Genomic DNA, 13,780 nt, shown 5'->3' on the forward strand with positions numbered 1-13,780 from the left:
TCCCTGTGTCATAGAATTATGGGTGACTTTTATTTACTCATTTGCATTTCTGCATTTCCAAAATTTTTACCCCTAGCACACATCCAATGATAGGCAATAGGCTACAAATTTTTCCTTGGAAATCCAGAGATGTATCTCCCAAGAGTGCTCCATCCTTACATTTTTCAGCATGATTGGATCTGCAGACACTTACCTCACGTCTGTGTATCAGCACTAACTTGACCCCATTCTCACGTAGTTTAGACCAGTCCTTCTCCATTTTTTTTTCTCTTGGAACAGAAATAGTGGTGGAAAGAAAGCCTATTATTTTCTTGTAGCTTTTTGTTTTACAGAACTTTGCATGTCACACTTGCATTTAAATCTGCAGCTCTTCCCTGAGGACCTGTCTGGTGTCTGGCATGTAATCTGTACAATAAATATAGATGGAACAGGGGGCATGGAGCCATACCTGTGGTTCATGCTTTCTTTGCTCTTGGGAAGATTGAGCCTGGAAGGTCCCTTGAAATTGGGAGCTCTAAACAAAGTATGCTTTGCTGATCTATGTGTTTTTTGTTTGTTTGTGTTTTAAAGTATGGTAACAGTGAAGCAATTTCTCAGGAATGGACAAGTACATTATTTCCTAAGTATGTTAAATACTTCATCCCTCTGTGTCTTTGCTGGTGTTACTCTCCCTTTCTGAAGTGCCTTATCTCAGCCATTCTAACAGCTCCTTTGGGATCTGACCTAGAAGTCATCTCCTCCTTGTGTTGGTCCATAACATGCATCCATCTACTCCAAGCAGAACAATTGCTTTCTTATCTGCATTCTCAAGATGCTTTATATCTACTGCAAATATAGGAATCATCGCTCCAGATTATTTGCATTTTTAAAATATGTATGTCTATCCCTCCAGTGAGACTGTGAGTTTTTGAGGCAGTGAATGTGTTTCATACAAATTTTCTCAGTTTTGGGGCAGCCCCGGTGGCTCAGCGGTTTAGTGCCGCCTTCGACCCAGGGCATGATCCTGGAGACCTGGGATCGGGTCCTGCGTCGGGCTCTCCGCATGGAGCCTGCTTCTCCCTCTGCTTGTGTCTCTGCCTCTCTGCCTCTCTCTCTCTCTGTGTCTTTCATGAATAAATACAATATTTTTTAAAAAAATAAATTTTCTCAGTTTTCATCCTCTGAGAAGCAGACACCAAGACAGGATTAGATGTGAAAACACTTAATCAGCGAAAATGCCTGTGAAGGATAGAGATTGAAAACAAAAGCAGGCAGGGAGAAGTAGTCAAACACCTTGGAAAGAGGCGAGGAAAGATGAGGAGGAAAGGCCCACAGACTGCAACCCAGTTCTAAACACCTCTCAACCATTATTTTCCAAAAGGAAAGTCAAATATCATTAACAAAAACTAGAATTAATAAAAATTAACAAATAAATGAAAAATATACACACGTAGCAGCACTGTGTAGTGACTCATAAAGAGAAAAAGCAGACTACTAATGTGACTGGTCAGTTAGGGGAAGGAAACACACAAACACACACACACACACACACACACACAGAGACACATGTACCCCTGTGCCCACCAAAAAAAAAAAAAAAAAAAAAATTTCAACAGTACAATCTACAGCTAACACAGATTCAGAATTATTTTCCAGTACTTCCTTTCTTAATACAAAAGATATCCGTGTGTGTGTGCATGTGTTGTGGTTTACTGTTGACTTACTTTGAATATATTAACATTACCACATTTATCATTTCCTTGTACCTGAACTTTTCCTTTATGTTTTACTTTCATGTGTTTCATTCACCTACCAGTTTCAGGTTGATAGGCAGATGGGTACCTTATTCTATGAACAACTGAATGCAATAATTTTAATAGGGATTCCTATTAGTAGGAGTAGAGATTTTCCAAACAACAGTTGCCCATTAAAAGAGTCATTGGTTATGCAGAGATGAGTTAGCACAGTATCCATCTCTGCCAGGTCCATAGGCTAGGGCAGCTGCTGTAGCTGCTCCAGAGGGGAGGCAGTTGAGGCTGTCAATCAAGATTCTTTGTCTGGCTTTTGATCTCTGACACTTAATCAATTTGCAAATTGACTTAATGTACCTCAACCTTCTCATCTGTAAAATGGTGGTAAAATAGGCCCCCACTCCCAGCATTGTGGTGAGGCTTAAATAAATAATAGATGCTGCAGTTAGTGCAGACCATGGGGACATGGTATGTGGCACATAATATATGTTACCTTTTATTTGTACTTAGCCCGGCACATACAATGGGTACTCTATAACTTTTAGAAGAGAGGTGTAAACAGAGTTTGATGGAAGTAGAAAATGAAGGATTTATCTCTGCCTAGAGACGTGATAATATTTTATAAAAGGGATGACACATTAGCTAGATCTTGACTGACAAGTGGGGGTTTATCATTAAGATAACAGTTCATCATGTAGAGAGAGTAGGCAGGAGAAGTGGATAAAAAGGCACAGAGATATAAAAGCACATGGCTTGGGATCCCTGGGTGGCGCAGCGGTTTAGCGCCTGCCTTTGGCCCAGGGCGTGATCCTGGAGACCCGGGATCGAGTCCCACGTCGGGCTCCTGATGCATGGAGCCTGCTTCTCCCTCTGCCTATGTCTCTGCCTCTCTCTCTCTCTCTGTATGACTATCATAAATAAATAAAAATTTAAAAAAAAAGTCTAAAAAAAAAGCACATGGCTTCTGTAGAGTGAATGGAGAAGGAAGTTTGTCTCATACAAATCATGTTTATATGGACAAACTCATGAATATTTTGAGATTTTCATTGGTTATTATCACAAACACACAAAAAATAAAAGAATAGCTCCTGCGGGGGCACCTGGGTAGCTCAGTCAGTTATCTGACTGCTTTCAGCTCAGGTCACGATCCTGGGGTTCTGGGATGGAGCCCTGCATTGGGCTCTCTGCTCAGCAGGAAGTCTGCTTCACCCTTTCCCCCTTTCCCTTCCTCCCACTTGTGTGATTTCTCTCTCTTAAATAAAATTTACATATTTACGTTGCATATTTACAGAACTCTATGGAGTCGTTCTCTCAGAGTGGATTGACAAGTTCTTTATATGAATCTCAGAGTGGATTGACAAATTCTCTATTTATTTGATTCAGGAAACATTGCAAATAATTTTGAGCTTGAATTTACCATCAATTCTGCCTCAGCAGTGTGCATAGTGAGAAAAACCTACAGTGCAGATTCCAGGTCCTGATCCTGTGCCAGCACTCTGTGAAAGTAAATTAACTTCCTGGGATCTTAATAGCCTCACAGGATAAATGTAATTAGACTACATTTTGGCTTTTATTTGTTTTTTCCCTACTGATCTGGGGCCTGCTGTGAGCCAGGTGCTCTGTTGGGGGCTCTGGTACACAGGATCTCATTTAATCCTCCCCATAGCCTTGGGATGACCTCTAACATCTCCTCCGCCCTAGGCCTCTGTAATCGCTGTCCAGGGCCCAGAGCAGCTGCTTTCGTATTTTAGTTATGCTGTCATTCTGCTTGGCTGGAAACAAAAACGAATGAGCCATGGTATTTTCATGTTCCAAAAATGGGCTTTGGAGAGTACAAATTTTCCCAGGCTTGGAAATGCCAAAGTAGGCACAATGAGTTTTGAATCCCTGTTTGCTGATACTTGCCAGTACTATGGGCTGTGGATTTGATGATTGCCTAACACAGTATCTGTGTCTTTGTCTCTTTTCCTCATGCAGTACTTTGCCCATGATAGGAACTCAAATCATATTTTATGGAGGAAACTATTTGATCTATTTTAACTTTGTAATTTGTGAATCTTGTGTTTGTTTTTTTAAAATTTATTTTTTATTGGTGTTTTATTTATTTTATAAATAAAATTTATTTTTATTTGCCAACATATAGAATAACACCCAGTGCTCATCCCATCAAGTGCCCCCCTCAGTGCCCGTCACCCAGTCACCCCCACCCACCGGCAGGATACAAAATCAATGCCCAGAAGTCAGTGGCATTTCTATACACTAACAATGACACTGAAGAAAGAGAAATTAAGGAGTCAATCCCATTTACAATTGCACCCAAAAGCATAAGATACCTAGGAATAAACCTCACCAAAGAGGTAAAGGATCTATACCCTAAAAACTATAGAACACTTCTGAAAGAAATTGAGAAAGACACAAAGAGATTTAAATATATTCCATGCTCATGGATTGGAAGAATTAATATTGTGAAAATGTCAATGCCCAGGGCAATTTACACGTTTAATGCAATCCCTATCAAAATACCATGGACTTTCTTCAGAGAGTTGGAACAAATAATCTTAAGATTTGTGTGGAGTCAGAAAAGACCCCGAATAGCCAGGGGAATTTTAAAAAAGAAAACCATAGCTGGGGGCATCACAATGCCAGATTTCAGGTTGTACTACAAAGCTGCGGTCATCAAGACAGTGTGGTACTGGCACAAAAACAGACACATAGATCAGTGGAACAGAATAGAGAACCCAGAAGTGGACCCTCAACTTTATGGTCAACTAATATTCGATAAAGGAGGAAAGACTATCCATTGGAAGAAAGACAGTCTCTTCAATAAATGGTGCTGGGAAAATTGGACATCCACACGCAGAAGAATGAAACTAGACCACTCTCTTACACCATACACAAAGATAAACTCAAAATGGATGAAAGATCTAAATGTGAGACAAGATTCCATCAAAATCTTAGAGGAGAACACAGGCAACACCCTTTTTGAACTCGGCCACAGTAACTTCTTGCAAGATACATCCACGAAGGCAAAAGAAACAAAAGCAAAAATGAACTATTGGGACTTCATCAAGATAAGAAGCTTTTGCACAGCAAAGGATACAGTCAACAAGACTCAAAGACAACCTACAGAATGGGAGAAGAGATTTGCAAATGACGTATCAGATAAAGGGCTAGTATCCAAGATCTATGAATCTTGTGTTTGAATGAACTATCATTTTTAGGTACTAGTTTTGGATATTTTATCATTTTATTTCTTAAGTTTAACCTAGCTCCCATTTGTGGATCTCCTGAGATACAACTTATTTATAATGTTTATAATTTATTTCTAAAATTAGAGAAATGAGAATGTTACAATGTTGCTAGAATTAAATGAAGTAATATGTGAGAAAGTTATTTTTAATATATTAAAGTATCATCCAACTGTTATCATTGTTGTTATATATCCAAATTAGGGCTTTTCTTCAAAGTAATCTCTTTGGGGATGCCTGGGTGGCTTAGTTGGTTAAGCATCTCCCTTTGGCTCAGGTCATGATCCCAGAGTCCTGGGATAGAGCCCTACATCATGCTACCTCCTTAGTGGGGAGTCTGCTTCTCCCTCTCCCTCTATGTTCTCTCTCCCTCTCTCTCAAATAAATAAATAAAATCCTAAAACAATAACAACAAAAGCACAAAGCAATCTCTTTCGAAAAATAGACACTTATTCTTTGATTATATTATATATTATGTATGTGTGTATGTATATTATGTATATATACAATATAAATAAGATATATTTATATGTGTATATTATATGTAGTACACATAATATATATAATATAAATATATAATATATATCATACATTATGCATGTATATGATGTATATGAGGTATATGAGGTATATGTATACAATATAAGTACTATATGTTATATATAGTATATATATTATATATATCATATACATGTATATATAATCCCAATGCTTCTAAATCAGATTTTATTTTTAATAACTACTTAACTATGGGGGGAGGCTGACAAATTACCTAATAATGGTTCAAGAAAAACTTTAATAAATAGGAGAAAAGCAGAATTTTTTTCCTCCAGGTGACCAGTTAAGTAGCTGTTCTAGTCACAGCCTTCCAACATAACCATTCTTTCTCTTTCATTCTCATCTCTACCTTTGCATAACATTACAGGGAGTGGAGTCTCAGTACAGGTTCATACCAGCACACAAGAGCCAATCACTACATTTTCAGAAATTTGTGAACCAGTTTTTAAAGTAGCTATTTTAAAAAAATTATACCTACTTAAAAATATGAATCAATCATATTAAAATGAAAAGTAATGCTCAAAACTCATCACATCCTCATCGTTTACTACATTTTACAATTATCAATGCATTTGAAGTTATTTTACCCACATGGTGGAAGTATTCTATAATGGTGTGCTACTGCCTTTCTCATTTCCAGTTCAGTGACATCACATTGGTAGCTTGAAAGTAGCCATAGTGGGAGTATCTAGAGAGTGAAAGTAGGCAATTATATTTTTATCAATTGTCTAGACTTAAGAAGGCAACAGAGAAATATTAACAATGCAGATTTAACCTTCAAAGGATTGTGTCTAGAATCAATACACAAAATTGTGAGTGGCATGAAAATTTGACGAAATATTTTTCCAGGATTCAAAAGCTAATATCCGACTCAGGAAAGAAGCCACTCATGTCACTGATGAAGTTCTGACGTATATCTCTGAATGGGTCAACCCTCACATCATAATTACATTCTGTCCTCGGGTGAAACCAGAAGTTGGTTCTGAATACAAGATTTTATCTAGCAAAAGTCAACAAAAGCATTTGGAAACAGTTAACTATCAAGAATTTATAATAAGGAGTACATTACATATATTTTAATAGACTCTCTTCTTTAGAGAAGTTTTAGGTTCACAACAAAGTTGAGCAGAAAGTACAGAGAGTTCCCACAAATCCCCACTGTCACACATATACAGCCTCTTCCACTATCCATATATCACACCACAATGTATATTTGTTACAGTTCATGAACCTACATTGACACATTATTATCCACCAGGATTCATAGTTACATTAAGTTATACTCTTGGTGTTTTACCTTCTTTGACTTTGATAAATGTGTAATGATATGGATCCATCATTACAAAATCATACAGAATAGTTTCACTCCCTTAAAATTCTTCCATGCTCTACTTCTTCATCCCTGCCTCTATCTGAACACTGATCTTTTTAATGTCTCCATAGTTCTGCCTTTTCCAGAATACCATATAGTTGGAATCATACAATATGTGGCCTTTCAGATTGGCCTTTTTCACTTGGCAATGTCCATTTAATTTTTTTCCATGTCTTTTCATGGCCTGATAGCTCATTTCTTTATAGAATTGAATAATATTCCATTGTCTGGACAGTTTATTTATTTACTCACCTGTTAGAGGTTATCTTGATTGCTTCCGAGTTTTATCAGTTATGAATAAAGCTGATGCAAATGTCTGTGTGCAAGTTTTTTTGTGTAGGTTTTTTTGTATACATTTTTTAATATTTGGAAATTGTATGGTACACATTCTTTATATCAATAAAATGTATTGTAAATTTACGTACCAATATATACTTAAATTTGGCTTTCCATTCTTAAACATTTACCAGAACACCACTGCTTAAAGGTCATAGTAAAAAAATCCTTTGGCTTTTACTATGAATAAAATGGGAACCCACTGAAAGATCTTGAGCAGAGGAGTGGCTGGCATTTTTAAAGGTTCACTCTAATTGTATTGAGTAGAGACTTTGGTAGAGTAGAAGCAAGGAGCTAGGTTAGGAGGTAATTACCTCCAGGTGAGAGAGGATGGTAAGAGAGGAGGTGATTACTTCCAGGTTCAAAAGCGAAGGGTGAAGACTTCTAGTCTGATCCAATCTAGATGAGATTCGTAGTACATCTCTGTCCCTTAGATCTATTTCCCTGGGCTAACTTGTGTCAGAGGCAATGGAGGGCAGGCTTTACCTAGCTCCCCTCTTTCCTGCTCCGGGTAGGAGCAAATTGAGAAATAAGACAGCAGTCCGCCATTAGGAAGCAAAATAAAACCCTTACTATTGGGATGCCCAGTTGGCTCAGTTGGTAGAGCATGTGATCCTTGATATCAGGATGGTAAGTGTGAGACCCATGTTGAATGTAGAGATTACCTAAGAATAAAATCTTTATAAAAAATACCTTTATTGTCAAAACAATTTGGGTTGAAGGATATATTTTAGCTTGAGAACAAAAATGGGCATATTAACTACCTTTCCTCTGATCTAGGCCTTGGAACATGAGAGAAAGTTCACAGAGTGAATACTTACACAGAATGGAAAGAGAGGAAAAAGCACCCAAGCTTATTTCTTTTTCTTTTTTCTCTTCTCTCCCTGAATCTAAAACACACGGATTCTACAGTATCAAATACCGAACTATAGGAGATTTTTGGCTTTGATTTCTTTTCTTTTTTTTTTTTCTCATTAGAATTTTCCTTTTTTAGGTGATTTTGCACCCAGAATTTCTATCTTCCACCAGCCCATTATTACCCATGGATTATGAAGAGTTTGTCCGAGGTTGTCATCTTGGAGTATTTCCATCATACTATGAACCGTGGGGTTATACTCCAGGTATGTGGCACATATAGATTGCGGAATATTTAAAATTTTATTAATCTATTATTTTTTGCACCTGGATATAATATTCAAAGCTGATACGTAATTTCCGCTAAGGTTAAATGATTGTATTACAAAGAAAAAGAATGTGTTGTAAACATTACATGTTATTGAGTCATCTCTACCAGGCCCAACTAGTAATATTAAGGACAGATTGAGTGCAAGCAGGTTTAATATGAGAAATGATGTCCTGCAAAAGTGTTCTTTCAAACTTATTTTGGAAATGTTTCCTTTTGAATTAATGGATGCATTTAATTTTTAATAGGCAGCACATTCAGTTAGTTAAAGAAACAAATAGTATAAGACGGTATACAATGAAAGGCCTTCCTCACACCCTTGTCATTCAAGAAACAGGTGCTTTTATATGCCAGTTTGGTGGCAGGTATTATGACCAGTGATATCATTCCATTCAGATCGTCCACCTCTTCATCTGCCTTTTTTTTTTCTCCTGAATGGTCAATTCTCAAATGCACTACCTATTTTTCTTTTTTGTCTCCTAATAGCACTGTTGTCATTAGTATCAAGAGCAATCAATTTGTATTTGTACTGAAATGGCTAATGAAAAAGGAAACAAATAATACAAAGAAATGCCAATGGAAAGAATACAATACTGACTTTTCCAACTCATGTTAGTAGTCAGAGATTTTCCTTTTTGTTTAAATATAATTTCAGCTGAGTGAAGTAAGTCAGTCGGAGAAGGACAAACATTATATGTTCTCATTCATTTGGGGAATATAAATAATAGTGAAACGGAATAGAAGGGAAGGGAGAAGAAATGTGTGGGAAATATCAGAAAGGGAGACAGAACGTAAAGACTGCTAAGTCTGGGAAACGAACTAGGGGTGGTAGAAGGGGAAGAGGGCGGGGGGGGGTGGGAGTGAATGGGTGACGGGCACTGGGGGTTATTCTGTATGTTAGTAAATTGAACACCAATAAAAAATAAATTAAAAAAATAAATATAAATATACTTTCATTTATAATGTTAAAAGAAAAGGTTCGGAAAAATTTGTATGCATAATTAATAAATTTTGCTTTCTGATTTCAATGTCATCATTGCCCAGCTAAGGGGTGGCAGCAGTCAACGTTAGGGAGATCATGGTTGAATTAAAGAAGAGGATGAATTTTTCTAATCTTTGTATTTTGAGCCCAGAATTTCAATATAGAATTTTAAATTCTATAGAAATAGGATCTTTACATAGGGAGCAACATGAAATCTCTGCATCCTTCGACATAAAGGTCCTATTCTATCATTCTAGGTTCCACCAAGTATAATTTGCCAGCAGCTATAAAAATACTAAAACTTTTGGGGAAAATAGATAAAGGATTATCTCCTCTTAAAACATGACATAAGAAAAACTGTTGAACTAACTCTTCCAACTATCTCTTTTGTAGTCCTAAAAATTGTTACGGGTATCAGTTATCATACTTATAAAGATGGTGTCTTTTTCCTTATGAAATACCTACATATTATCTTAAATTGTTTATAATAGAGTATCTTTCTTTTAAGATACATAAAATGTACCCATTTCACTGATGAACTTAGCATTTTGTTATTGACTTTTGTTCCTATTATTTCTAGTAAGTAACATAACATTATCAAGGAAGTTTCAAAAATAGAGAAGCACAAAACCAAAGCCTGAGTGACTGAGGGATGTGGGGAATCAATTATGTCGGGGAAAGAGAATGTTCTATAATTTACAGCAGATTTTCCACCAAACGTCATTTTTATAGGACAAAGATAGACTTAGCCCAAAATGAATAAGGAGATACATCTAGCGTTTTAAGATAAAGACCAGCAAAAGTGTTATAAAAGGTAAGTAGATGGAAAAAGAAGTTTGAGAGTGAGTCATTCTCTGTTTTGAATTAGTCACAGGAAGTTGGCCACTCCTCACCAAACCTGTAGTTACAGAAATAACAAGACCTCTGGTGGTATAAATTTAGTATTGGTATATTAGGTAATTCTAACTTTTTAAAGAATAACTTATTTGATACTAAGTTTAACATACTCCAGAAAGTATTCATTTAAGTCTGCTTTTTTTTTTTTTTACAAAATCCAATGAATAGAAGTACTTATTCCATTAAAATCATTCAATGAACATTTGCAGAGATTATGGGTATCTAGCATTTCATTACATGTCTGTTAATGAGTATTTGATAAAAATAAGGTTCTATGAACTTCCGTGGAATTGTAGGCAAGATTCTTTATACATATATGTATAATAATTTTTCTGGGGAAGAGCTTCAGGTTTTCATTAGATTCTCAGATGGGTCGAGAATCCCTGTCCCATTTTCTCCTCCACCACCCTCTCCAAAAATTAGGAAACCACATCTCTCTAGAGATTGACCACCAGGCAATACTTGCAGAGCAGAAGAAAAAGCTACTGTCTAAATTGCAGTACTTCTTGATTAGTGGGGAAATCTTTTTTTTTTTTTTTTTTGGCCCATCCCCATTAGCTAACCAAGATTTTTTTCATTTGTTTTTACTGAAGTTCGATTTTCCAAAATATAGTATAACACCCAGTGCTCGTTCCATCAAGTGCCCTCCTCAGTGCCTGTCACTAAGTTACCCTTACCCTCCCCCCCACACCTCTCCTTCCACAACTCTTTGTTCATTTCCCAGAGTTGAGTCTCTCATGGTTTGTCTCCCTCTCTAATTTTTCCCACTCATATCCCCTCCTTTCCCTTATAATCCCTTTCATTATTTCTTATATTCCCTGTATGAGTGAAACCATATGATGATTGTGCTTCTCCGATTGACTTACTTCACTCAGCATAATACCCTCCAGTTCCATCCACATCGAAGCCGAAGCAAATGGTGGGTATTCATTGTTTCTAATAGCTGATTAATATTCCACCACATCTTCTTTATCCATTCATCTGTTGAAGGATATCGTGGCTCCTTCCTCAGTTTGGCTATTGTGGACATTGCTGCTATGAACATTGGGGCTCAGGTGTCCCAGCATTTCACTACATCTGTAACTTTGGGGTAAATAACCAGCAGTGCAATTTCTGGGTCATAGGGTAGCTCTATTTTTAACTTTTTGAGGAACCTTCACACTGTTTTCCAGAGTTAGCCAACCAAGATTAATTCCATAATCAAATATAAATTCCTTGTTAAAAATGCAGATATCCTTGTAGAGGTAATACTTCTTTTTTAAAAAAGTATCCACTATTTTATAAAAATATTTTATTAAAACAGGTGTTGACTAGAGGGTGAGTGAAGACTGAAGAGGGCATGAGTACAATGGACAATTAGAGAAGTGGAGGGATTTGTGGCAAGGGAAACTAATATGATGGGAGGAGTTGCTCATGTCCAACACCCACAAACTCGTCACATACTTAGAGACACAGCTTAGAATGGAGCACAGAGAAAAACCAGCTGGAATGAAAGAGGTGGTATAGAGTAGCAGTATCAAACAGGAGCCCTGGAGCTGGGCACCAGACTTTAAGTTCCAATTCTACACCATTCCCTGGCTTTGTGATATTGGGCAAATTATTTAAACTCTCTGTGCTTCAATTTCTTCATTTGTAAGATGGGGATAATGACACTTCACATGATTGTTGAGGAGATTAAATGAGTTAATACATGTAAAGGACTTCATACTGTGCCTGGTACATAATAAACATCGCTAGTACTAGGCTGGCATAAGAGGATACAGGAGCTGGCCTAAAGCCAAGTCTTTGTCTCTTTTCCCCTGGCAGCTGAATGCACTGTGATGGGTATCCCCAGTGTGACAACCAACCTTTCCGGCTTTGGCTGTTTCATGCAGGAGCATGTGGCTGATCCTACTGCTTACGGTGAGGTTTTTCATCATTCGCCCAACTCAAGAAGTGACCTCTAACCAAACAAAGCACAGAGTCTTTACCGAGCCTAACCCTAAAGCTATCCTGATGATTAAAGTAATGTTTGCACTGATTATTTTATTAAAAGTAGATTTAATTATGTATTTCATAGAAAAGCTAAAAATTCTATTAATATTAAATATATTGATGTTCCAATAACTGTGACCTTAGAGTACATAGGCTGGTCAGCATCATTATTTTAAAGGCCTGTGCCAAGGTAGCAAAATTCACTTAAATTGTTTAAGACTGCAGAAGAATTTGCCTACAACCCTACCCTCTCTGTGTCCGTGTTGCCTAGCAGCAAGAAAAACAAGATGGGATGGATTGTTGGCCTATATATGCCGATTTCCTGGTCTTCTATGGCCTCCTTGTCACGGTTCTTTTCTCTCAGTCTAGAGCTGTGGTTCTCAGCTGCGGCTGTGTGGTGGGCCTGGGGATCCTGAAAATCATTGATTCCCAGCTTTCACCCCAGAGATTCTGGTAGTGAGCAGTCCCAGGGAAAATCACTGACCCAGGGTATCCCTCTACTGCCAAGTTTTTTTCAACAAGATTCATTGTGTTGGCTTTGTGTTGGTGACAGTTATAAAACATTAGAAGGAGATCACAGAAGAAAGACAGCCATGGAAGGGAAAAGATAACACAGAGGCAATAGGGGAGTCAGGGAGTGGATAATGCCTGTGTGGGTGGTCTATGATGGAACCTAAGGAATGGGAGAAGAAGCATTCTAAGGTTAACCCTATGTTGACCTGGGCTTTGGTTTTTGTGCTGCTCAGGTATTTACATTGTTGATAGGCGGTTCCGCTCTCCGGATGATTCCTGCAATCAGCTGACTCAGTTTCTGTATGGATTTTGCAAACAGTCACGCCGCCAAAGAATTATTCAGAGAAACCGAACTGAGAGGCTCTCCGATCTTCTGGATTGGAGATATTTGGGCAGAGTAAGTTAAGTTCGGGATCAAGAGAACCACTTTGAAAATCCCACCAGACTGGGGCACCTGGGTGGCTCAGATGGTTGGGCATCTGATGGTTGGTCTCAGCTCAGGTTGATCTTGGGGTCGTGAGTTTAAACCCTGCCTTGGGATCTGTGGAGCCTACTTAAAAATAAAGCAAAAGAAAAGGAAAATCCCACTGGACTATAAAAATATAGATTCTAGTTATCAGCTGCAAAGTCAATTCAGTATCATAATTGTTGAAATCTCAAGTGATGTTTTCATGTACTTTTTTACTTAATATGAGCTTGCAAAATCCTAACCCCACACCTACATATTTATTAGTTTGAGTTTATAACAGCAAATCTATCGGGATCTAACTGTAATCTTACCAGTTATTTTATTGTCAGCATTTAACTTGACATATTTCATGTATTGGTTCATGAGTAAGAGGAAAACATCTACAGAAACATATCTACTTTGTTTGACTCTACCTGATAATGTGACTATATGCCTTAAGTACAATAGGAGCGGGAATAATAATCTTTTTCAAATGATAAGTACAGGAAATATCTCCTTTCAATTATTTTTTTTCTCTC

The 13,780-nt window shown here is 37.4% G+C and overlaps 1 protein-coding gene across 2 annotated transcripts in view; it reads left to right on the forward strand.

Annotated features, from left to right (window-relative positions):
* GYS2 (glycogen synthase 2) overlaps positions 1-13,780 on the forward strand; it is a 60,689-nt gene that overhangs the window by 39,269 nt on the left and 7,640 nt on the right. For both annotated transcript variants that reach the window (XM_049102233.1, XM_025455318.3), the window contains exons 12-14: positions 8,239-8,365; positions 12,113-12,208; positions 13,027-13,190. In XM_049102233.1, the coding sequence (XP_048958190.1) occupies positions 8,239-8,365; positions 12,113-12,208; positions 13,027-13,190 (387 nt within the window). The remainder of the gene's footprint in view (positions 1-8,238; positions 8,366-12,112; positions 12,209-13,026; positions 13,191-13,780) is intronic.

The sequence above is a fragment of the Canis lupus genome, chromosome 27, assembly GCF_003254725.2.
Source record: "Canis lupus dingo isolate Sandy chromosome 27, ASM325472v2, whole genome shotgun sequence".
NCBI lineage: Eukaryota > Metazoa > Chordata > Mammalia > Carnivora > Canidae > Canis > Canis lupus.